Raw genomic sequence first — 27155 nt, 5'->3', positions numbered from 1 at the left:
CCAGTTGCCTGTTATAATGAAATTGTGCTAAGTGTCACTCTTAAAGCAATGGAGATGGTATTTGCATATCAGTTTAATTGCTTTGGATTAAACATTGAAAGATGAGAGCCAGGAGAGCTTATTAAGCTGAAATGAGGGTAAGTGATAAAAAAAAAAGTGATATTATGTCAACACTACGTCTGGATGTCTTTTGCTATTTCCAGTTTAAAACCTAATTTGCAGTGTTTCTTAAAATTATCACTGAATGCCATAGTCTTGAAATATAATATCAAAAATTAGAAAGTTAATGCATGAATTGTGCTTGATCAATACAATTTGAAAGCCAAGCTCGAGTTTTCTCTTATTTGTTCTTAATGTACTAGACTGTAAGCATTTGAAAGACATTGTCTCATTTATGGCTGTCTTTAGGGCTTTTGGTCTATCTGGTTATAGGTGCCCAGTCAATATTTGTAAATGAATGAATGCGAAGTATGACAACCCCATCATAGTTACAGCTGTGAAGCATTTTAGGTGAGGGGTTGGGCACTGCTGGTTTCGATTGGTGCCTGCAGCTGTACCCTCAGGCTCCCTTTCACTCTGAAACAGTGTGTGTTCTCTGGCCAGCTCCTTCTTTGTATAAGGGAACCATCAGTCATTGAAGTCCTCATCCATCTACACTGAAGCAGGCTATGTGGAGTGGGGTATGTGTTAGACAACTTAATTTGCAACTTAGAGGGTCTCCCGTAGGGATGTTTGGTTTGGGGCTTAGATTAGCAACTACCATTTGTTGGCTGTGTCCACAGCATCAGAAAATGATGTCACATCATTTGATAAATCAACAGTAAGGCCGATCTCATTCATTTGCATTGGAGAATTAGTACCACTTCCAGGTGGCCCCCGTTGCTCATCAGAGTGATTTCACATTTGCCAGATAGCCTATATTGTTAGATCATCTAAAACATATCCTCTAAATTTGTGAGAATAACTCCTCCATTTCAATCATTCTGGATAATTTACTTATGGAATGTCTAAGGGTTAGTGTTAGTTGTTCAGTTGTGCCTGACTCTTTGCAACCCCATGGACTATAGCCTACTAGACTCCTCTGTCCATGGGATCCTCCAGGCAAGAATACTGGAGTAGGTTGTCATTCCCTTCTCCAGGGGATCTTCCCAACCCATGGATTGAACCCGGCTTTCCTGCATTGCAGGCAGATTCTTTACCATCTGAGCCACCAGGGAAGCCCCGAAGTTCCCCTAAAGCCCCTGAAAATGAAGCATTTTATATGCCACAACTGTTTTGTTGTTGTTGTTTTAAATTTTTATTCATGGGAAAAAAACACACAAAACATAACATTTTCCATCTTAATCATTTTTAAGAATACAGTTCAGCAATATTAGGTATATTCACACAATTTCTATAACATTTTCATCTTGCAAAACTGAGACTCTACTCACTAAACCACTCCTCATTTTCCCCACCACATCTAAGTTCTATCATCCCAAACATAGTACTCCAATCTAATAAGACTCCATCAGACTGTTATCACATGACAAAAACAAGGAAACAAAGACAGGAGAACATTATCTTATTTGCATACATTGGTATATGCCTGGAATTTAAAACTTCTAATAAATGAGGTGGTTTGAAATAAAAAGGAGTATCTTACTGATTAGTCTTCTTCTTGCTTCTTAGTAGCCTTGGAATTTTATAAAAGGAAACTTTATGTTACAGTGTGTCAAAATGACCTATGACTGAATTGTGAATTCAGGAATTTTTTGGTTCAAAGCGAAGGAAACAAACAGGAGATGTATTTAATTTTCTTATTTCTCATCATTATATGAACTTCTGCTTAAAGTTAAATTACTTTTAAATAGTAATAATACTCATTTAGTATTCTTTTGATGTTTTAAAGACACTTGTGACATTAAACACAGAGTTAGAGAATATAAATATACATACGTTTATAATTATATAAATGCTAAAATTTTAACCATTCAAGTAAAAACACTAATACTCTATAAATATAAATGCAAAATCATACAATCTATGTTTGAAAAAATGAACACGGCACACTGGAAGCACCAATAGTTAAGTACTGCCAAAGCCACAGATGCGAATGGGGAAATGGTGAGAGATGGGGGAGAGGTACAGGACAAATCCGGGTTAAAAAAGACCTTGTATAGCCAAACAATGTAGTCTGAATTTGATTCCACAGAATAAGCAGATGGAGGAAGTATATTAAGCAAAAGAGTGTGACATAGTCAGAAATGTCACAGATGAAAATATTTTATCATTAATTCATTTGCTAGTGCCAGGACTCATTGAGGGTGGGTGATTGTTCAGCTATTAAGAAGGAATCCTGAGAATTTCTCTAGAAGGAGTTTGAAATTAGAAGGGTATGCAGATAGATTTTCAATTTTTAAATTATTTAAAATTACTTGGTGATTAATTCAGTTACTTTGTGAATTATTCTAACACCAAATAGTAAAGACTATAATACCATCAAGAAAAAGATGAATGTCGCCATATTTGGACATGTTAAATGAAAGATAGTTGGTTACCAGTCATCTAAGGGAATGCCTCAAATAGCAAATATCATTACAATAAAATTAAGTCTTTCAACAAAAGTAACTATTTACAAAATATTTTTTTCTGATATTTTCAAATATTCCATTCTTTTCCAGCAAACTTCAATTCCAGGAAATCAGGAAGATGCCATTTTTGAGTGATATAAATCTTTATATTCACATAGAAGGTATTTTAAAAGTATTTTCCACATGAATGCATTTACTCAAGTTTTTTGGAGGGAGGGCATTTGAACTAGTCATTTAATTTCTTACATCGTTATCCTAAAATATATTGTTTAGGAGCTACAGAGATATTTTTTTTTAAATTATCTAGCATGTGTATTAAGAGATATCTTCATATTACAATTATTCATTCTTACCCCCATTGTCGCTTCTTTCAACAGCTCATCTAAACTTGCCATTTTTTATTCACCTATCCCTTATAAGTCAAGAAACTTTTATCCTTTCTCTCTTGTGATTATTATCTTGTCTGATGGGGACAAAATAATTGAGACAGAATAAAGGAGGAAGACGAATGGCAGACAGCAGGTGCATTTGTATATTATGAAGTGTTTGCAAAATAATAAGCACCACATGAATAATGCATTTGAAGAATATTGTTTGGCAAATGATATTGGGTCATATATCCAAATCGTCCCTCAATTACTGAAGAACGAAGTACAAGTGCCTAATGCATCCAGTTTTATCAGACAGAGAAAGAATTCACTATGTGGTGCATTTACTTAGAGTAAAAAGGCTATGGTTTTTTAAGACAGGACTAAAATCTTATTATCTATCTATATCGACAATTTGAAAATGTAAGCAGTATGTAATAATAAATATGTTTAATTATAGGTAATTTAAAGACCTAGGAATATATAAGGAATAATGAATATACAAATATAAGGAACCTAAATAATATATGTATGTAAAGAAATCTTAAAACCTAAAAACTATATAAATATGAGGAACCTAAGGAATATAAATATATATAAAATTTAGAAACATAGGGCTATATAATAATACATATATTTATATACATGTAATTTGAAAACCTAAGGAATACATATCTAATCCTATATATTTTTGCTATTTTTAGAAGTGTGGTGTGTGTTTTTTATTTGAAGAATTAAACTTCCATGCCATATTTGACATTGATATAAAGTTGATTTTTATACAACATAACAAAACTATCATTTATACTAATATTATTACCACAGTTTAGTTTCAGTTTAAGTACTTATGCTTATTTCTTTCAAATATTTACTATTGTATCAATTAAAATTTAAAATTAATTTGAATTTCAACATTTAATAATATATACATAATATATATAACCTTGACAGTAAACTGCAGAAGGGGACATAATAATTTATATTTTTATAGACAAAGAAATGGAGATTCAGAGAAGTCAGGAAATAGGCTAAAAGTTAGTAAATTGCAGAGATGGTATTTTGACATGGTGGTTAGTGCCATAGCCCATATTTTTTAAATTAAATCATTTCCCTGTTTCTTTAAAAAACCTACCCATATGAAATACTGAGACATTATACACCAAAATGGAGTGAACACTCAGAAACCCTTGGATCCAATACTCTTGTGTTGCTCTTAAAAAGATTCAGAAGTAATGCAAGTCAGGACTTTGGAGGGATTGGTGTGCTCTCCTTTTTACCTTTTGGCTGGCTTGCCGCCTGCTCACCAGGTGGCTGTGGCTGAGCTGCTGGGGTCACTACTGTTGCCACAGCCACTGGGTGCTGCAGGATTCTGAACTGTACTGGCTGAGGCTGTGGGTGCAGCTGCAAGGTGGGGGCAAGCTGAACTCTGTGCTGAGGGAGGCTTGGCCAGGGGCCGCTCTGGGCAGAGCCCACCTGAGACAACACAACTGCCCGGGGCTGCAGAAAACTCTCCACTGCATTGAGGTTGATGACCATGGGTTGCTGAGCAGATAAGGCCATTTGACTGACTGAACCTCCTACAGGATCCTGTGGCACTGACTGTGGAGGATGTGAAGTGGTGGGCTGTTGAAGTTGTGGCTGTGGAATCAGCTGGTAGAGCCACTGCTGCATGGGCTGCTGCAGCTGCTCCTGGGCCTGCTGCTGGGTGTTCAAAATGAGTGTGCCTGGTGGAAGCTGGAATAGAGTGAAGGGCATGAGAATGGGAGTATTGTTAACAAGTTGAACACCTCCTTGAGAAGAAACTGGTAGTGCGGTGGTCTGCACATTTGGTGGCTGAGCTCCTGCAGGCAGGGGGCCGGGCTGGATTCCTGTGGGCTGGGTGTCCAGCTTGATCCCTGTGGGCAGGGTGTCTGGCTTGATCCCTGTAGGCAGTAGGCCGGATATGATCCCTGTGGGCTGGCTGGCTGGCTGGATCCCTGTGGGCTGGCTGGCTGGCTGGATCCCTGTGGGCAAGGTGTCCGGCTGGATCCCTGTGGGCTGGCTGTCCGGCTGGATCCCTGTGGGCAGGGTGTCCGGCTGGATTCCTGTGAGCTGAGTGAATGGCTTGATCCCTGCGGGCAGGGGGTCTGGCTGGATCCCTGTAGACAGAAGCACAGGCTTGATCCCCGTGGGCAGGAGCTTGGGCTTGATCTCCCTGGGCAGGAGCCTGGGCTTGATCCCTGTGGGGAGGGGGCCAGGCTTGATCTCCGTGGGCAGAGGGCTGGGCTTGGTCCCTGTGGGCAGGGGGTGAGGCTTGATCCCACTGAGCTGGGGGTCACGCTTGATCTCTATAGGCTGGGTGCCAGGCTTGATCTCTATGGGCTGGGTGCCAGGTTTGATCCCTATGGGCTGGGGGCCAGGCCTGATCCCTGTTGGTTGCTGGTCAAGCTTCATCCCTGTGGGCAGGGTTCCAGGCATGATCCCCGTGGGCAGGGGGCCAGGCTTGATCCCTGTGGGCTGGAGGCTAGGCCTGATCCCTGTTGGTTGGTGGTCAAGCTTCATCCCTGTGGGCAGGGTTCCAGGCTTGATCCCTGTGGGTAGGGGGCCAGGCTTGATCCCTATGGGCTGGGCGCCAGGCTTGATCCCTGTTGTTTGGTAATCAAGCTTCATCCCTGTGGGCAGGGGCTCAGGTTTCATCCCTGTGGGCTGGGGGCCAGGCTTGATTTCTGTTGGTTGGTGGTCAAGCTTCATCCCTGTGGGCAGGGGCTCCAGCCTGATCCCTGTGGGTAGGGGTCCAGGCTTTATCCCTATGGGCTGGGGGCCAGGCCTGATCCCTATGGGCTGGGGGCCAGGCCTGATCCCTATGAGCTGGGGGCCAGGCCTGATCCCTATGGGCTGGGAGCCAGGCCTGATCCCTGTTGGTTGCTGGTCAAGCTTCATCCCTGTGGGCAGGGTTCCAGGCCTGATCCCTATGGGCTGGGAGCCAGGCCTGATCCCTGTTGGTTGCTGGTCAGGCTTCATCCCTGTGGGTAGGGGTCCAGGCTTGATCCCTATGGGCTGGGGGCCAGGCCTGATCCCTATGGGCTGGGGGCCAGGCCTGATCCCTATGGGCTGGGGGCCAGGCCTGATCCCTATGGGCTGGGGGCCAGGCCTGATCCCTGTTGGTTGCTGGTCAGGTTTCATCCCTGTGGGCAGGGTTCCAGGCTTGATCCCTATGGGCTGGGAGCCAGGCTTGATCCCTGTTGTTTGGTAGTCAGGCTCCATCCCTGTGGGCAAGGACTCAGGTTTCATCCCTATGGGCTGGGGGCCAGGCTTGATTTCTGTTGGTTGGTGGTCAAGCTTCATCCCTATGGGCAGGGGCTCCAGCCTGATCCCTGTGGGTAGGGGTCCAGGCTTGATCCCTGTGGGCCGGGGGCCAGGCTTGATCCCTGTTGGTTGGTAGTCAAGCTTCATCCCTGTGGGCAGGGGTTCAGGTTTCATCCCTGTGGGCAGGGGGCCAGGCTTGACCCCTGTTGGTTGGTGGTGAAGCTTCATCCCTGTGGGCAGGGGCTCCAGCCTGATCCCTGTGGGTAGGGGTCCAGGCCTGGTCCTTCTGGGCTGGCAGCCAGGCTTGATCCTTATGGGCTGGAGGCCAGACTTGATCCCTGTTGTTTGGTAGTCAAACTTCATCCCTGTGGGCAGGGTTCCAGGCTTGATCCCTGTGAGCAGGGGGCCAGGCTTGAACCCTGTTGGTTGGTGGTCAGGCTTCATCCCTGTGGGCAGAGGACCAAGATTGATACCTGTGGGCAAGATTCTGGATTTGATGCCTGTGGGCAAGGGCTCCAGCTTGATCCCTATGGGCAGGGGCCTGGGCATGAGCCCAATGGGCAGGGAACCCAGATTGATCCCAGTGGGCAGGAGGCTAAGCTTGATCCCTGCAGGCAGGGGGCCAGGCTTGATTCCTGCAGGTACTGTAGTAGAGTCCTGCACTGGCTTAGAGCCGCTCCCTAAGGCCTGGCCTCCTCCACCAGGGTGCACCTCTTTGGTGATATTCAGACCAGAGGATGTGGCTGAAGCTTCAGTCCTTTGTGATGAGCCCACAGTGGACAGAGCCATGGCAGGAAGTGAGCTAACTTGACTCACCTCCATAGAAGATTTCTGGGAAAGACTTGGTAGCTTAGGAGCAGAGGCAGGAGATGGAAACTGATGAGAGCTGCTTACCTGCTGTGAAGTGAAACTGTCACCCCAGGAGCTCTTTCCTGGGCTCCAGGGAGGTCTGATGGGTGAAGGTGTATGTTTGGCTCCCTTGCCCAGCACTGAAGACTGAACCGACCCGTTCTTAGGCTGTTCTGGTTCTTTCCCTGGAGGAGGTTGCCTGAGATCAGCTGAGTCACCAGAAGACTGAACCAACCCAGTCTTAGGCTGTTCTAGTTCTTTCCCTGGAGAAGGTGGCCAAAGATCAGCCAAGTCACCAAAGCTGTGTGACATCAGCACTGCACATTGGGCACTATTCTGGGATGATTCCTCACATGGACTGACCACCCTCACATCATCAGTGTCTGGTTCGAACAGGAAACTACTGGAATGGTCATCTGTGAAGGAATGGTAGGGAGACATCTGTATCTCATGTCTGACTTCTCTATTTTTTTTATGGCAACTTCTTCCAGAGATAAATGGATCATTAAGTGAATCAATGAGCATCTGCTCTGGTGCCTGGGAATGACTGCTGTCTTCATATCCAAATATAGAATCTTCTCCTTCCTCATAAGTTGGCCAGTCATCATATTTGAAAGACATATATTTCTCCACATCCACTTCATAAGGCGCAGCCAAATCACAGAGTCTCTCTCTCCACGTATCTACACACTTGTCTGCTTTCAAAGTTTTGGGGTCAGACTGCTTATCTTGTTTACTTTCTTGCTCTTTTGTGAAAGAAGTCTCGGCCGTTAGCTCAGGAGGAAGTGGACAGGGAGACAAGTCCTGCTGCTGATTCAGAGAGGCTGTAGAAAATCTCTTCAAACTCCTTTTCATAGGAACAGTGTTCAGTTTTTGTTCGTTATAGAGCAGTCTGTTTTCAGTGCAAGCTACTGATACAGAAGGGTCTAAACATGGTGGTTCGGCTGTAGCTAAGATCAGTTGGCTCTCAAGCAAAAGTTTGTCCTCCTGGGTCCAGTTCTGGTTATCACTGGCTATGGCCTCTACATCGCAGGCTAACGTCTGCATGGTGGGACGTAAGAGAATATGTCTGCTTTGGTAACTCGGAGGCTCCCCTTCACTGGACTGCCTGTAGTCCCGTATTTCTGCTATGACACACCCCTGATGAAAAACGTTAACCGGCAACTTCTCCAGGAGATCCACCAAAACAGGAGGTAATTCTTGAGCATCTAAGTATTTGAGCAATTCCCCTTCTTCATAAGGCAGTTGAATGCTCTCTGTAAATGATCCATTTTCCCCCTTGAGCATCAGCGAATAGCCCTGCTTTCCTGGGTACAGGTTGACCACCAAACAGGGCAACGATTCTCTCCTAAGGAGCTTCTCTAATAGGTTCACGTTACTTCTTAATTCCTCCGCAACCTCAGGCTCTTTTTCACTTTCTTCTACATAAATGTCATAAAGTTTTTCATGGAGAGACATCTCCCCACTCGATGAGTCTTTCCTTTTCGGAGGTCTTTGTTGGGCACTTTCAATGACAGACTCTGCAATATCCAAAGCTCTTTCTAGAGACTGTTCCATTGTAGTACAAGAGGGGGGCCTAAAAGAGGAGAAAATGGAAGTGTCCTGACGAACTGGGTGAAAATCGTCTTTAATATCGATGTGTAGGTCTACAAACCACCCCTCCCCAACTTCACAGTGGGACCACCAGCCTAACTTCAGTACACCAAGAAACTTGCCTCCGAGGAAGTGCTACACAAAATTCTTGTGAGTTTCTGAAAATATTTGTATCTAGAGGGGTTACCGCCTTTGTGCTGGGCCTGGCCTCTCCTCTGCGTCGTCCCCCCGGGCGCAACCGGAAACCGTTGGTGTGAGGGACACAGGGACTTCCGCGCGCCGATGTGCTCCTCCCCAATGGCCTCTTCAATCTGCCCGCTTCCCTGGCGGCAGTGGGCTGGTTATTGAACTGCACTTCCGGTTCTCCTGCCTGTGCTTCCTACTGGCGAGTTGGGCCAGACAGCCGTATCCAGTCCGTGCGGGTTTTCAAAGTGATCGCAAAAAAACACTTTTTTTTTTTTTTTTTTTTAGGAACTGAGGCAGTGTCATTCCTTTTTTAATATGTAAATTCATAGCTTTTATTTCAGCAAAGTTATCTAGAATTATTGTCTTAGAATCTTTCTTCTGTTTCTTTGATTTGCTTTTTTCTCCTTTAAGGATTTCAGTTATAAGTACATTGGATAATCTCCTCCTGCCTTTTCTATCATGTTCTTTCTAAAACTTTTTGTTTTATTTCCTTCTTTCTTTTCTATCCTTTAGATCTTTTAGGGTATCCTTGATGACCCTTTGTTAATTGTGGTTATACCTCTTCTCCCTAGGGAACTCCATATTGCTGCCGTGACAAATTGCCATGAACTTGGTGGTGTAAAACAACGCACCTGTTTTGTTCGTTTGTTTGTTTCCTCATAGTTCTGCAAATAAGAACACAGAGCAGTCTCAGTTTGGGGTCTCAAAAGTCGAAAATCAAATTTGCCTGCGCTAGGCTCTTAACTGGAGGATCTGGGGAAGAAACCACTTACTTGTAAGCTCATTCAAGTAGTTGCCCAAATTCAGATTCTTGTGGTTATAGGATTAGGATTAAGGATCCTTTTTATTTTATTTATTTATTTATTTATTTATTTTTTTCTGATTTCTCAAAAGCTCCTAAAAGTTGATCACATTCTTTGCAAGTGCCTTCCTCCATCCTCAAGCCAGTGATGACATGTTGAATCCCTCTTATGCTTCATGCACCTCTGGCTCCCTCTTCTGCCACCATCTGGAGAAAATTCTATGCTTTTAAGGGCCCATGTGGATAATCCAGGGTAATAGTCCCTATTTTAAGTCGTGGTGCCATATAATGTACTATAATGACAGGAGTGTTAACTTATTATTTTCACATGCTCTGAGAATTCAAGTAGACCATCTTTCACTGGCCATTTTAGAAAGTCTGCCTATCATAGGTACTTTGTAATTCAATCGTTATTTATTCTGTTTCTACTAAGTTTGATTAGGTCCTGTTTCATAGTTCATGTTGTTTGTTCTTTTGTCTTTAAAGTTTAAAAAAGTTTATGATTCCAATTCTGCAATGCTTATTTAAGTATATGATTCCTGTTGGAGTGTCAAGTTAAATTTTTCCTCAGCTTTGTGCAAATGTGGATGTGTATGTTTGCATATGTGTTCTGCAGTGGTTTTATCTGCTGAATTAATTCTCATTGTTTACTTTTTTTTTTCCTCCTGAACCAGCAATAGAAGACACTTTGAAGTGGGTAGGTTAGGGGATTGCATGGCTTATTTTGATTTCATGTTTTAAGGTCACCTTCTTTTTCTGTCATTATGTTACATTGATTTTATTATTATTAATGTTGGTTGTTGTGGTATTTTTTAACAAATTGTACATTTTTTACAAGTCGGATTTCTTCTGATTCTTAGTCACAGTCTTTATTCATTCATTAGAGTCCTTTATCTTCAGTCAGTTCCTTTTTTCCCTTCACTGCTCAGTCTTTGAAGGACATGTTTCCTCTTAAAGGTACCTCATTCTTCCTAAGAAGGGATGACTACCTCTGGTGCTATACATTTTCTGTACTCCTTTCTTCTGATTTCCCAGTAACCAGCACTCTAATATACCTGGTCTCAAATCATATCTCCGTATTTCCCATCTCAGAGTTTGACCTCAGAAGTATCCTACAAATTAATAAAAATAAGACTATTAATCCAGTAGAAGAAAAAATCAAGATGACAGTTCACAAAATAAGGGATACAAATGCTATTTAAGTATATGAAAAATATTCAACCTCACAATTAATAAAATTGCAAGATAGGACAAATAAAAGACCATGTTTTTACCTATTAGATTACCAGAGATGAAAGCAATTCATAGCTTACCATGTTAGTTAATGGTATGAGAAAACTGGCACTCTCAAACATTGTTGTTGAGGGTGTTAATTGGTCCAATTCCTGTGGATAACAAAGAACTCAGTAATAAGAGTTGCCCTGAGGATTGGCTTCAGGGTGTCTGGGGCTCATCAGTGGGGATTTTTTCACCATTGGCATGTACTCATTAAAAATTGACTTTTCAATTTTTTTAAAAAAGCGCAGCATTTACCCTATAACTTTGTATACCACTAGCACATAACTGTAATCCATCAGTGGGGGCAGCAATATTTCATCCTGAATATCACTCAGTAACATAATAGTACTCAAGAGGAAATGAATAACATGGACAAAAGCCTAGGGAAATTCTGTATTTAAGGGAAAATGACAGGATGATCCAAGACACAAAAGGAAAACCAGGAAAATAATAAAAACTCAAGATAAATAGACACAAATAAAATTAAATTGTAATATGCTCCAGCCAGATAACAGTTGAAAGTCAGGTTACTGATAATCCTAGTAACAGTATTTTCTGAGAAATATTGGTGAGAAAATTCAGATGATGGTAGGAAAAGAGATGAGCCTGGGTTGAGAAAGTGAGGAGAGTAGTTAACACTCCCACTGAAAGATTTTTATTAGTGAAGGGAAAGAGGAAAGTCATAGGTAGATATAGAGGACACACACATGCACATGAACATACAATATCTCTGTGTAAAATCTCTCAGTATTGCACCAGTGTATCAAGTAAATATTATATGCATAATGATATTATCAATAATACTATTTTGGAATTTGGGGAAAGGATGTAAGCCCTCTTGTAGACTTTTATTCAACAAATGACAAACTAACATACCCAGAGCCACGATTCAAAGTAATAATTTGTTCATCTTGTGTGCTTTATACATTACTGACATGAACTGAAGCTGCTCAGTCGTGTCTGACTCTTTGCGACCCCATGGACTGTAGCCTACCAGGCTCCTGCATCCATGGGATTTTCCAGGCAAGAATCCTGAAGCCGGTTGCCATTTGCTTTATACATTATTGACATAATAAATGGTAAATAAAAACACCAGTAACTGCACAGTCAAATTATACCATGATACTTTGTACAATTTGGATTCCAGATAAATCCATGTTAGTAAAAAAATACAAGAAGCTAGAAGTAATATAATAGCTTTTGTAAATTAGTCACCAAGATGGTCAATTACCATTGTATTTAATAGACTAGTGAACAGAAGGGTTTTGAGAGTGGGAATGATTACAATGCTGTTGCACAGATTGTAGCTTTGAGAAAGCACTCAAGGAAAAGATATCTAGTTAATCATGATACTCTTCATGTATGTATGAGAAATTATTTGGGAAAACCCTGCATCCTGATAAGGCTGAATATAATGTGGTTGAATTCTTCCTTTCCACAGCAGACGAATGGATAAGAAAGCTGTAGTACATATACACAATGGAATATTACTCAGCCATTAAAAAGAATACATTCGAATCAGTTCTAATGAGGTGGATGAAACTGGAGCCTATTATACAGAGTGAAGTAAGCCAGAAAGAAAAACACCAATACAGTATACTAACACATATATATGGTATTTAGTTAATCGGCAAAGATAACCCTGTATGGGAGACATCAAAAGAGATACAGATAAATAGAATAGTATTATGGACTCAATGGGAGAGGGCGAGGGCGGGATGATATGGGAGAATGGCACTGAAGCATGTAAATTATCATATGTGAAACGAATCGCCAGTCCAGGTTCGATGCATGATACAGGGTGCTCGGGGCTGGTACACAGGGATGGCCCGGAGGGATGGGATGGGGAGGGAGGTGGGAGGGGGGTTCTGGAAGGGGAAAACATGTACACCCATGGTGGATTCATGTCAATGTATGGCAAAACAAATACAATATTGTAAAGTTAAAAAATAGATAAATAAACTAATTATAAAAAAAAAAAAGAGTTCTCTCTCCCTTTGTTTTCTTGCTATTATCATAATGGACTTTTAACGAAAAAAAACTGATTTTGTGATTAGAAATCATGTATACAATAGAGCTATTTTCAGTACTTTATAACAGTTGTTTCATATAGGAAGAACATGAGAAATAATCTTATAGTATTGATAGAAATGTATTTTGACAGCAGACTGTTACATAGTCTCCTGTGTAACTATTCCATCTCTCCTCTGGCTTGGGATAAATGTTTTTCATATAACCCATACTGTTGAATACTGAATTTCCAAATGTCTGTTCTAAGATGACATCCACAAATATTCAACTATCCAGGTCTAGAATCTCCTTGGTGATTCATCCATCTAAAACCAGGAGAGCACAGCTAATAAGAAGCCCTCGTTCATGGTATTTTCTTCCTTCCTTCCTTCCTTTCTCTCCCTGCTGCTGCATCTAGGGTTGCCTTCACATCAACGGCAGTCCTTTCTGGCAATGATATGAAATGAATTTAACTGAATTTCAAAATGTATGAGACTTCACTCCTGGAAAGGGTGTTCTGTTCATATTGAGCCTTTTTATAAAAATGAAATTTGAAAGAACAGCAATGAAAGATGGTTATATATGCAGTAGGATAAGGAGATTAAATATAAAGAACTATATGATTTATCTCTTTTATGAAGTGCTGTTGGAAAGGAGATTAAGCTTTTAAAAAGTGGTGACCTTGATATAAATTCCCTGTTTAACCAGTGGTGAAAATACTATGAATAATGAAGGGGATGTGGAACACCACCAGGCCTACGTGTGAAGATTCAAAGAGATGCAGTAAGGTTGACAATCTAAGAGGTTAAACCTTCAGAGCAGAAAATGGTAACAGCAATAAGACATACTATGTAATGGTTTGCTCATTACAAAGTGTTTTTATATCAGGATGTTGTTTACTTCTCACAACAACTCTATGAGGTTAAGTATCCTCACAATTTTATGATCAGTTAACTGAAGTTCAGGGAAGGGCAAGTTATTTGTCCATGATCACAACAGCTTGTTAGTGGATTCCTCTGCCCTCACAAATGTCCTCTTCTTTAGTATTCGTTATCACATTTTTATAAAGATGCAACCCACTTATATTTTGTTTTTAACACTTTTTAATCATATCTAATATCACTCCATGACATTGCATTCTGCCAACCTGAGTGTCTTTTATTCCTACCTTCTTTGTTGACAAGAATCCATAGTACAGTTGTCACATTCTAACCATGTTTATATTTATAGGGAAATATAAATCATTAGCTCATTTGCTTTTCCCTGAAAATGGCCTATTTTCACCAAGTAAAGTTATTAGATTTCTGATATTTAAACCATTTTTACTTTTAGGGAATTGTAGGTGATTCAGATTAATGACTGTTCTTTCAGGTCAGAAAAATGTAAAAATTCCAGTAGACTGAAATTGATACTAAAATTGCCTAAAAAGTATTGAAATCAAGTGTGAAATGTGCATAAATTATACAGAGTAAAAAAGTCTCTTCTCAAAAACATCTAATTTTGCTTTTAAATTAAATTAACTCACAGTTTAATTCTGTCCCCCACCCCTTTGTTTTAGATATACAAAGGAAAGGCTTTCCTCATAGACAGGAAAATGCAAAAGCACCCTTATTTATTAAATGGGCGACGTTTAGAGGTATTATATGTAATATTTGCAAATATATAATTTGTCTACCTCTTTCTTTTACCTCCTGGGTGACTTTTAGCAATTTATCTGTAATGTAGATTAAATACTCATATATTTGCTTCCTAAACTACTATATTAGCCAAGATCTAGTCAGTTAAAACAAGTTCATTATAAGCAGTTCAGTAGGGATAATTTAATGTGGGAAATGGGTTATAAATATGTGAGAAGTGCTGAAATGGTGGGACATAGGCAATCCAGGGATTAGCAACCACCCCTATATATGAAGGAAAGAAGAGAGGAAGGAATTGGTGTTATCAGACCCAGAAGTTGAAACAACACATCCTCTCTTGAAAAAATCCAACCTGAAAGTCAGTTGGCATGAGAGCCTAGGGCATGGGGAACATATTTATGGGACAAAGTGGTAAACAAGATGGATGAGACTCCCTTTCTTGTGGAAGAGAAAGTAAAAATAAAGTCAGGAAAAATATAAATTAGTGATCATTGATAGAATGAATATAATATAGAGTGGTATACTAAAGAATTATAAGCCTTTGTTGTTTTCATGGATTTTTTTGTATTAATTTGGTTTTATTCAATATTGCATTGAGGTAATATTTACCTTAATTTTTGAGTTATTGGCACCCCTCACTTGCATCACAAGCTTCCCTGGTGGCTCAGTGGTAAAGAATCTGAGGAGACACAGGTTCAATCCCTGAGTGGGAAAGGTTCCCTGGAGAAGGAAATGGCAACCCATCCAGTATTCTTGTCTGGAGAATCCCATGGACAGAGGAACCTGGCGGGCTACAGTCCATGGGGTTGCAAAGAGTCAGATATGACTTAGTGACTAAACAGCAACAGCACTGACATCACACTAGTTCCATTGGGATAAAACTAACATTTCAAGGGATTTCTAGTTATTTTGCTTGAGCAACTAGGTAAATGTGTCTATCAGTCATAGAGGGGAGACTAGGGTAAGAATAGATTTGAGGGTAGAAGTAAAGATTTATTTATGAGTCATATTAGATCTAAAGTACTTTTTTGATTTCGGTTAAGTATGATAAGCAACTGGGCATATAAATCTAAATTTCAGATAGAGGTTAGAGCTAGAGATATGTATACAGGAGACAAAAACATAGAGGTGGTATTTGAAGTGAAAGGGATAAATGAGATTATATAGAGGGAGATTAAACGAGGTAATGCATATAAAGATTTTTTTTTTAAATAATAGCTTCGTTGAGATATAATTCATATATCATATTTTTTCCCATATAAAGTGTAAAATTTAAATTTTTATTTTGGTAAACTGCACTTAACATAAAATTTACCATTTTGACCATTGCTAGTTGTACAATTTAGTGACATTAATTACATTCATACTGTTGCTCAGTCATCACCACTATCTATTTCTAGATAGTTTTCATCATCCCAAATAGAAACTCTGTACCCATTAAACAGCAATCCCCCATTCCTTCCTCTCTCCCAGCCTTACCTCTAGCAGTTTGCCTGTCCTGTCTACATTATGTAAATGGAGTCATAGGATATTTGTCCTTTTGTGTCTTGACTTATCTCACTTTATATAATGTTTTCAAGCTTCAACCATGTTGTAACATGTATCAGAATTTCATTCTTTTAAAGTCCAAATAATATCCTATTGTATGTCTATACCATGCTTTGCTTATTCCTTCATCTTTTGGTGGACATTTACACTTCTTGGCTATCATGAGTAATGCTGTTATGAACATTATTGTACAAGTATCTGTTTATGTCTCTGCTTTCAGTTCTTTTAGGTATATGACTAGGAGTGAAATTGCTGGATCATATGGTAACTCTGTGTTTAACTTTTTGAAGAACTGCCAAACTGGTTTTCCACAGCAACTGCATCATTTTCCATTCCCACTAGCAATACACAAAGAGTTCCAACTTCTCCATATCTTCGCCAAACTTGTTTTCCTTTTTTTTTTTTTTAAATAGGTATCCTAATGGCTGTGAATTAGTATTTCATAAAGTTTTTTGCACAATGTTCTTTACCCTACCATTTTCTCTCAGTAGAGTATAAGTGCCATAGGACCAAACACTTGTTTATTCACTGCTTTATCCCCAGTTGGGCCAAGCACATAGTCTTCACTCAATAAATAGTGATTAAGTGAATGAATTTTAAATGTTCAATAAGTGATATTTAATTAGCTCTTGTAATAAATGATAGCTAATATATTCATTCCTGTATTATGTTGAGTGTCTCCTACTGGGCTTAATGGTTTTGTTTCTATGAAGCGGCCTGCCTTTGCTATGAAAAGTTTAAGAGGCAATATGCCAAAATTTACATAGAATGAAACTACCTCAAACCATAACAAGAGAAAAGGAAGTAAAAGACTTAAAAATGTGACATTAGAAAGTGATGAAAAAGCAAGCAAGATCTCACTTGTTATCTTCAAATTGGAGCACTAAGTTGGTGCTGTGAACAGGTAAATTCAGGGAGGTCCCTGCAATCCCTTCTTCAGAAAGTAATTCTAGTTCCATATCCATTTCCCCCAAACCTTTCTTGAGTGAGGAGTAGTTTTCCCAGATACAGATACACTGTTCTGTCTTCTTTGTGTACATAGACGTTGAGCCACTTTATAAATATGCTAAGTTCAAAGTCACTCTTTACATGAAAGTCTTGACTGTTCATTTTGGTAAACATTGTGTCTTCAAAATAACACCCGTCTTCAGAGTCTGGAAATATGCACCTCTGTCAATTTTATGGAATAGATTCAGTTTTTGTGTTTTACATGTAGTTAAATATATGATATAAATGCCCATTATAATTAAGTTTATCTGCCATTTTCACAGTTAATTTTACTTATCACCTGTATTTTTATTTTGAAGTCAAGGAAAGCCAAGCTATTGTCAGGAAACTTTGACCTGGAAAGTGAAAATAAATAAAGCATATGACCATTATTATATTCATAAAATACTTAGAGAAGTATTAGTAGACAAAAAAAATCACTGATTATAACAACTATTTGGTAACATTGTCCAGATTTGGTTTTTTGGTTTACATACAGTAGGGGGAAAGTATGGCTTTAAATTTCAAAACATAGGCTCACTCTGAAAAATCTATTTGTACATGGGTAAAATTTCAGGAGACTCTGGTAGTTCTCTGTCTTCTTTAAAGATCAGTATAGATTTTGTTTTACTCTATTGAAATTTTCCCTGAAATTTTCATCATAAAATGAGGGGTGGGGTGCAGGATTAGTTGAGTGTGTGAATCCTAAGTCACCACTTTTCCACAGCAGTCTAGGAGCAAGATTTAATAGTACAAGAGTTATTAGAGTCACTTTAGAAAAACCTCCCTGTGTGATGCTTGGAGAGAAAAAAAGTGATCTGCAACTGACCCAAATGTGGCTCAAACATTTATGCTCCCCTTCTCTCATCTTTCCCTTATCTTTCAAATCAAGAAAGTCTACTATGCTAAAAAGGTCTGTTGTAGGCATGGTGGGAGGAGATTAACCAGGTTAGGGTTCATTGCCAGGAAATCTTTACAGCTGTGTTGTAATTTTTGCCTGGCTTGCAAGAGACATTTTCTTGGCTCATCCACATTCTTGACATGTGCTATGTCAAAGAAGCATACAGAGAAAGGAGGTAAAAAGTATTGGATTGGCAAAAAGTTCGATCACATTTTTCTGTACCAGCTTATGGAAAAACCCAAGTGAACTTTTTGGCCAACCCAAAAATATGGTGGGATATAGGTGAAGATTGTTTAGAGGGCTTAAGCAAAAAAACAGTGTAAATCAGAACTTTGTAGCCATGAACTAATAGTTCATTCATTCATTTAACAAATGTTTATTCAGAGTGCCTATTATATGCTTGGCACTGTACAAGACACTCAGGGATATCATTAGGCTTCTTAAGTCCTTATTCTAAATCAGCCATCACTGAACAAATTCCTATAATATATTATTCTCCATATGTCAGGAGAAACTGGAGTGTTCAGAAAGGGAGAAAGAGTTTAAGAGGTTTTTGTTTTTGTTTTTGTTTTTGAAAAGTCCCTGAATCATTTAAAACTTAAGCATAGAATAACTACAGGACTCAACATTTCCATTCCTAGATACGCACGCAAAAGTATTGCAAGAAGTATGTAATGCATGTGTGCTAAGTCAGGTCCAACTCTTTGTGACCCCGTGGACTGTAGCCCGTCAGTCTCCTCTGTGCATGGACTTTTCCAGGCAGGAATATTGGAATGGGTTACCATGCCGTCCTCCAGGGAAATCTTCACCACCCAGAGATGGAATCTGAGTCTCTTGTGTTTCTTGCATTGGCAGGCAGATTCTTTACCGCTGCGCCACCTGGGAATCCCAAGAAGACATGTAAACAGATACTTGTAGATGAATGTTCACAGCAGCACTATTTTTAATAATCAAAATATGGAAGCAGGAAACTAAATATGATATATCCATACAATAGGCTATTGTTCAGCCAAAAAGAAAAGGAATGAGTTACAGATACATATCACAATGTGAATGAACCTTGAACACATGATGCTAAGTGAAAGAAAAAGTCTCAGACACAAAAGTCCACATGTTGTATGATTTCTTATATGAAATATTCCAACTAAGCAGATCCATAAGGACAGAAATCTGAATAGTGGCTGTCGGGGGCCATGGGGACGGAGAAATGGAGAGTGATTGCTAATGGCTCTGAGTTTCATTTTGGAGTGATGCAAATGTCTTGAAACAAGATAGAGGTGATGGCTGCACAACATTATGAATGTGCTAAATGATGCTTCACTGTGCACTTGCAAATGGTTAATATTATGTTGTGTGGATTTTGCCTCAGTTAAAAATATATTCCTTTAAGAATTCAGCCAGCATAGAGCTAACTCTCTTAATTTACCTACTATGAGAAGAATATCTATTAACAGAGGAGGCAGCAAAATAAGAGAAAACAGGTAATTACAAATTGTGATTGTTATGAAGAAAATAAACAGAGATAAGCTGGATAGTGATAGAGGAGATCAGTCATAGTTTCTCTGAAGAAATTTGAAATTTACATGACCCTGAGCATACTTCCTGTGCCTCGGTTTCCTTTGGTGACATGTTTTGTATGTGTGTGTGTCTATTTTAAATTTGTCTCTTTTTCTTCAGAAGACGTCTAGAGGGAAACCTTGGGGTCTATAGTAATGAAGTTTCAAAGTTCTCCTGCCCAGTAATAACTCAGGGGGAGAAATACTAGACTAGAATTTCATACAAGTCCTCTTCACCTCTAATATTCCAGGAATACCAGGCTAGAAAGATTAAAATGATAAGATTATATTATTCACTTTTCATCAAAAAGGAGGGAGATAATTGTTTTAAATGTATAGTTAGCAGAAGATTGTAGATGAAATTCAACTTACCAGTTGCATTTAGAAAAAAGAATTTCAAACAAGAAAGTACTAAGCTGGTACTTTTAGGTCTTATCAATTGCTCCCTGTTCTTACTCTTATCCTTTTACAAGGGCTGATTTCAACCACAGTTAAATCAATAGGTCCTCCAGAACTCTTCTGAAAAGAAAACCTAATGCAAACAAGCATAAGGTGTGCTGAGAAAGATAAGATAGAGGGGCCACATGCATAGCTTCAGACATCACTGTAAGGACTGATAGAAAAAAAAATACAGATAGAAAAATTGGAAGGCTTTAAGATTAGAAATGAATTATCAACGTATATTTAAGGCTTAACAAACTGTAAGATGTTCCTGCCACAGTCTAACCCTGAGATTTTTGATTCCCAACATTTGTTTTCACAATGAGCGGTTAAACACTACAGTTGACTCTGTAGTTTAAGGAGGCAGCTTTGAAACAGTTGAGTTCTGCTCCATTCTGTAGTAACTGAACTTTCAGATTTTCCACCCCTCTGTGCTGTTTTTCAGTCCCCAAATATTTGTAGCACTTCAAAAATACTCTCTGCTTTTGTTTTTACAAAAAAAAAAATTATGTATGAAAGATTATGACTTGAAAAAGAAGAATGTTAAACCATATAAAACATAGAAGCCTAAAACAACTTAATCCTTAAAAAGTGTTGATCAAATCCCTATCTCTTTCAGCACTTCATAAAGTGGGAAGAGATTTCCAAACATTTTAGAAATGTTATTATTTCCCCTAGGGACCAGGAAATTAACATAATATACAGGTCAAGTGTTTAGTGGAGCCTCCATAGAGGACATATTTAACGATCGTGTTGCTGGTAATTCTGTTGGAGTGGAGAGAGACACTGAACACCATGCATTATCATGCATAGGGGGTGTGATTATAGAATAATTGAAACTGTGCTACCCTTAGGTATGGAATAACATGACTTTTATTATACTCTATAGCTAATCAGGTAATATACAAAATTTCTCTTCCCACATATCTTTTCTTTCTTACCTCCTGCCTGCACTACCCAGATTTCCACACCTCGATCTGTAGCTATGTAATACTGTCATCCTTTGAAAGATAAATTTAAAAATCTCTGGCCGCTTCCTTGCATGCCAATTCAGAATCTTTTGCTGTTTCAAAGTAGCACACTGCTAAGGAACCTGTGGAGAACTTCAGTACACTGTACTGACTTCCAGAGACTGTACTTACAGAAAGTATTGTAATTCTATTTTCTGTGTCATAGATTTACTTCTTGATTATGTCCAGAAATGTTTGTTAATCCCTAGTAGTTGCTCTGGATTTAGGTTAGCTTTCTTTCTCCCTTATAAAACACGACTCTGAGTCAGTCCTTTCCAAAGCCATTCCTTTTACAAGTATGTATATACATGTAGAAAGTGTATAGTAGAAAGAGTTGATGAAACCATGATATTTCTTTAATTCCTGCTGCTTGCTCCCCTTTTATTCCTTTTTAGATGTTTGAGAGTTTTAAGGACCTAACTTTTCAAAGAAATTCAAGTTAAAGTGCCTTCTGCCTTTCTCCCATAGGCATCTATTCTAGAATATAAAATAATATAAAACCGGGGCTAAAAGTAGGTAGTTTTCTTTTGTTTTAAACAATGTATATATAGTTTATGTGCACTAACCCAGCACTACTTATCTTCAGTAGTGTACAGAAGAGACCAATGAATTAGAAGTTAGGATATATGAGTTCCAATCCCATTTCTGCCACCAGTTAGTAGAGCTTAGACAAATCACTGACTTACTTTAAGTTTTGGATCCCTTTGCTGTAACCTCAGGAGGTTGAAAGAAGTAACTCTATCTGTGTTGTTTGTACAGTACATTTTGTGCGCTTGTCTATTCTGCAGGGTTGCCCTTGCTAGAACAAAGTAGGTTTAAAAAAAATTTCACATTAATATTTCTTCACTGGAAATGATGAGTATCAACTCTCAATTATGAACAACCATTTTGTCCACATACATGTAATATCCTGTCTCTCTACCCATTTGACAAACATTGGAACCAGCAGTCATGATTTACTTTTTGCCTAGATTGAAGCTCATCTGATAAAACAATAGAAGCTGAGTAGATATGTGCTCACAATTTTTACTGTATAAATCCTGGCTGAGCACTCTTTTCCCACTTACCCCATTCCACCATATTTCCCTGACCACAGTGAGCCACAGAGCCATAGCAGTCATACTGCAAATTTAATGATGACGGATGGGACTCTTTACTTTGAGAGTGTGTCATTCCCCTCAGGGGGTCGTATGTTTATTAATGTGTCACAAGTTGCTTGCTTCCTGTTAGCTCTTCTCAGTAAATAGGACTGTAGCATTCATTGGATTCTGCTTTATTTTTAGCTTTTTAAACCACCTCCTGATGAACAAAAACAGTAAACAAGTATTAAAACATCGAAAGTAATTTGAAAATAGTGCTATCCTGGGGAGTCTGGAATTTCAGACATTACCGGACAGTAGTAAATCAGCAATCACCTAACAAACCTAGGGAATAAAAGACAGGAAAATAAGAATATCTACGTGCGTTCATCTGGAGCCACTTTCTGAAAATTAGGGTTCAGTTTCATTTATAATAGAGCAAGACAGGGTGACTGAGGTGAGAAGTTTTATTTTTTATGAACTTTCCTCATTCTTGTCTCGCCCAACCACATATCCCAGATGACAACATAAGGAATTATCTGTATTCTTATGCTTCACACTAATTAAACACCAAGGAACTGAAGGCATCATCATGGTGATATTGTCTATCTAACCTACCTTCTAAACAAACAGTGTTTAGCCCTACTGCAAAAGAGAAATATAAAGGAAGTAGGAAAAGGGAATCCAGTACCGATAATAAGCTCTAAGTGTTAGTCGCTCAGTCGCACCCGACTCTTTGCGACCCCACGGACTGCAGCCCACCAGGCTCCTCTGTCCGTGAGATTTTCCAGGCAAGGATACTGGAGTGGGTTGCCATTTCCTTCTCCAGGGGATCTTCCCAACCCAAGGATCGAACCCGGGTCTCCTGCACTGCAGGCAGATTCTTTACCGACTAAGCTACTGGGAAGCCCTTGAAACTGTATTTTAAGGCTTCCCTGGTGGCTCAGACCATAAAGAATCCGCCTGCAATGCAGGATACCGGGTTTGATCCCTGGGTCAGGAAGATCCCCTGGAGAAGGGAATGGCAACCCACTCCAATATTCTTGCCTGGGAAATCCCATGGACAGAGGAGCCTGGCGGGCTGCAGTCCATGGGATCTCAAAGAGTTGGACACGACTGAACGACTGAGGCCCACACTGGCTTTATAACAAGACCATGTTTTAACATGCTTGATTCTCACAGCAGCCTATGAGGTCTTTAGTATTATTTTCTCCTTGTATAGATGATGAGATGGAAGTCTAAAATGAAGTAACTTTCCCTATTTTCAAAAGTAATGAGCGATTGGGCTGGAATCTGAACCTCTGCAGTTGGTCTTTAGTGATCTTACTGTTGACCCAATGGCCTTGTATTTGATACAAGGAGATGTGGGAAAACCGACAACAATGTAAATCTGAGTAGAAAGAAGACCTAAGACTCGCGAATTTAAAAGATTAATGTGGAAGTTTCAAAAATTAGAAGTCAGTGGTTTACGTCTTAGAAAAGTCTGTTCTTTAAGAATTCTAACATGTTCTACAAATATCAGTATGTTTCTAAAACCTCAAATGTTTTAAGACAGTTGAATGGGTCCTAAAATAGTTAATAATTTAGTAAATTATTTTTTCTTAAAGAGAATTATCTTAAAAGGAGCCTGAGAAGAACATGCTTTAGTCTGTACTGGAGTGAAATTAATAAATAATGCATGAGCAATATTGCTGGCAGACCCAAAGAGGATTTTTTTCCCTCTTGGGTGTGAAGCTCAAGCTAAAATTTAACACACTTTCTTTGCTCTGAAAGCTTTTTCTTTTGCAATATCTTCCATGCTGAAAGATTGACTCTACCTTTCATATACTCATCTGAGAAAACTTCTTTATCATCTTGTATGTCTCTCTTTCTTTTGCTTCTTCACTATCACATTGATTCTATATCTTAAATATATTTTAAACATGATCCCTCCTTTTTATCTCAATGGACATTGCCTTTGTTGGAGTTGCCATTTTTTTTTTTCCTGAGTAAATACAATTGCTTCCTAATTTGTCTCACTGTACTTAGTCCTCCTTCCAATCTGGTTCAATTCATTTTTCTCAGTACAATCAGAAAAATCTTTGCAAAATCCAAATGTCACCATTTCCCAGCATGAAGTCCAAAGTCTTCATGGTGACTTTACAGGACTTTGAACCTGGCTTCTGCACACCTCTCCAGTTCCAATCCCTGCTGTTCTTTATCACTACTTTATAATTCAATCACACCAAATTGTTTGCGTTTCTTCAAACAGGCCAAGTTGTTCCATGCCTTCAAGCCTTTGTGCATAGTATTCCTTGAAATAGCCTTTCTTAAAATCACTAATACTTTAAAATTATTCATAGTTTAAGATAATCATATATGACAATTTATCAAGTCTTCTTATTTCTTTCTTTGGCATTCCTGTGGTGGTACCTGCCACCTTTGTAGTATTTATCACGTTGAATTTCAACTGTTTACATGTGTATCACTTCTAGATTGTGAGGGATTAGGGCAGGGAATATGTTTCATCATTCTAGAAAAATCCCTGAGCATCTTCTCTGAGCACGTTTTTCAGGCTACTGATTGACTGTTTAATAGCTAATGGTTTCACATATTAAGTATTGTAGATATACTTGTAGACTACATATTATATGAAGCTAGAGAAATCTAAATTCTAATTTTTTGTGGAAGTTTTCTCTGCTACCCAATAGAAAGCTGAATAACTAACAGTAATGGTTATCTCTGTTTTGCTCTTTTACTCTCAACACTTCTCACACCAGATGCGTGGGGTTTTTCCCACATGAGATCATTCTTCAACCAGCTGGATGTCTTTCCATTCAGTTCAGTTCTGGCACTATCTTCCTGGACTTAGTGTCAGATCTCACGGGTTAAGGGGTCAGTCCTGGGAGAGGCCAGTTGCAAATCCACAGATTACCTACACTTTGGACTGACCAGCTGTCAATTAGAGGTTTGTGAAACGCCCTCAGAGTCTGTCATTTGCTAGAATGGGTCATACAACTCAGAAAGTCAGTTTACTACTATTGCTGATTTATTGCAAAGCATATTTCAAAAGATGCAAATGAACAGCCAGATGCAAGAGGTGTGTAGGGCAAGGGATGAGAGAAGAGGCACAGAGCTTGCACAAGTTCTCCAGGCCTGCCACCGACCCAGCACTGCCTTGTGTTCACCAAAGCTGAAGCTCATCAAACCTTTTGCTTTAAGAGTTTTTAAAGAGCTCAGTCTCCAATGCCTGTCCCTTTCTTGTCAGTGGGTGGGGCTGAAAGGTCTAACTCTGAACTCTTGGTCTATCTAGGAGCTCCACTCAAAGTCAGCTGTTAGCACAAACCCAAATGTGATCAAAAGGGACCCCTTATGAATAATAGTCAGGAAAAATCACTCAAGAAATTGTAAGAGTTTTAGAAGATCTGTGCCAGGAAAAATACCAAATATGTTCTCTATTATACCACAACAAATCTGGCTATTTTCTGATCATTCTCATTGTGTCATATTAGCATGAGGGAAAAAAAAAAAGCAGGAATCTGAATCAAGTTGCTGCTTTAACAACCAAGCATCTTGACTGAATAAGGGGGAGAACTTGGGGGTTGTGGTCCATGTACATCAATGCAAAGCAGAGAGGAATCAACACCACTGAACACCTGTGTGTGTGTTAATCACTCAGTCGTGTCCAACTCTTTGCGACCCCATGGTCTTCCGCCAGGTACCTCTGTCCATGGAATTCTCCAAGCAAGAATGCTGGAGTGGGTAGCCATTGCCTTCTCCTGATTGAACGCCTAGGACAGGCCAAACAGGTTTTCATTTAGTATCACATTCAATATTTGGAAAAGTGTTGTTTCTGCACACCACTTGAGAGTTTCAGAGGTGCTTGGTGAGTTGCCTCAAGTTGTAAATGTAACAGTAAGACTCAAGTCCAGGACTTTGATGGCCATGTACATATATATGCCATCGAGCACTTACCAAAAGAGTTCTCTTAAGAAAACCTTAAGTCTGATGTCTAATTCTTCCCTTTATTCTCACTGCTTGGCACAATGACTGACACATTATCAGTGTTCATTGACTGTCCAGAGGCTAAATTAGCAAACAGAAATCGTGCAATTTACAAGAAAACTTCCTTTGGTCTGACTTTTTCAAAGAGATCTCTGAACACAATTTCTATTCTCAGGTGTTCCATTATAAACCTAATCCCGGATCCAGCAAAGAATAAATTGATGTGCTGATTTAATCAATTGATTCTGTAGAATTTGTCTATTAGAATAGGGTTGTCCTTACATAATATATCAGTATGTTTCTCCCGTCTCACAACCTGGACTGCAGTCCACGTGGTATGTGTCTGTAAAGATAGATTGTAACTGAGCAATACTTCTATCCAAGACTGTTTACTGCGCATAGTCATTGAAAACGTCTCCTCTTAGGAGACAACCACTAAGTACTTTGTGACTTGAGCAGCCTTATTCCTGTCCTTCCATTATGCTTAATGGATAAGTTACATTTTACTATTTCTTTGTTCAGTTTACCAATTTTATTTTTAACTAATTTTTATTTAGGAAAATACATCCTCAAGGCGTGCATGCCTTGAGGGCATGCCGATCCAAAGGACAGGAAGAGAAGAGAGGCCTCTGGCCCAATTTTGGCTCCTCTTTTTATGTTTTTTTTCTCCTCCCCCTGGGCCTACCCTATGTAAATTGGGCTAGGCAGGAGTGCAGTTTGTTCTACCTGAGGTCCTCACTCAGGTTCTCAGAGCTTCCTTTGTTTTATTTTCTTGGGCTTTTCCCTTCCTTATCTTTTAGCCCTCACCATTCTGGATTCCTTTTCCCTATTCTAACTACCTAACAAAATGAAAGTACAAAGTTCCTTGTAGATAAAGCAGGAAAAAGTGTGATTATACTAAAATATAAAGCGTATTTCTTTAAAACATTTTGTCTGAAAAACTTAGGGTGATAAATGAGTAAAAACAAACTTACAAACAGTATGTGTTAGTTTCTTTTTATCATGAGGGTGTGCAACCATATCTCATGCAGTGTGAATTATTTCCCTAATGACCAATGAATGCCTGAC

General features: G+C 39.3%; 2 protein-coding genes across 3 annotated transcripts in view; one reads left to right on the top strand and one right to left on the bottom strand.

The window, feature by feature from the left end:
- The window catches only part of IL1RAPL1 (interleukin 1 receptor accessory protein like 1), a 1447392-nt gene that overhangs the window by 785634 nt on the left and 634603 nt on the right, over nt 1–27155 (top strand). The gene's annotated exons all lie outside the window — the stretch shown is intronic.
- On the bottom strand, nt 4181–8985 carry LOC145536499 (uncharacterized). The gene is made up of 2 exons (XM_081565862.1): nt 8856–8985; nt 4181–8651 (listed from the first exon to the last, which is right to left on the bottom strand). The coding sequence occupies exon 2, from the start codon at nt 8630–8632 to the stop codon at nt 4181–4183; it is 4452 nt and encodes a 1483-aa protein (XP_081421988.1). The 5' UTR covers nt 8633–8651; nt 8856–8985.

This window comes from Giraffa tippelskirchi, chromosome X, assembly GCF_054371585.1.
Source record: "Giraffa tippelskirchi isolate mGirTip1 chromosome X, T2T-mGirTip1v1.2.pri, whole genome shotgun sequence".
In the NCBI taxonomy this organism is placed as follows: domain Eukaryota; kingdom Metazoa; phylum Chordata; class Mammalia; order Artiodactyla; family Giraffidae; genus Giraffa; species Giraffa tippelskirchi.
The sequence above is the reverse complement of the archived record's forward strand: the minus strand, read 5'-3'. Positions and strand labels throughout refer to the sequence as shown.

What these genes read in the sequence shown, in the direction of transcription:
- LOC145536499 (XM_081565862.1), bottom strand. Translation starts at nt 8,632, where the DNA reads ATGGAACAGTCTCTAGAAAGAGCTTTGGATATTGCAGAGTCTGTCATT.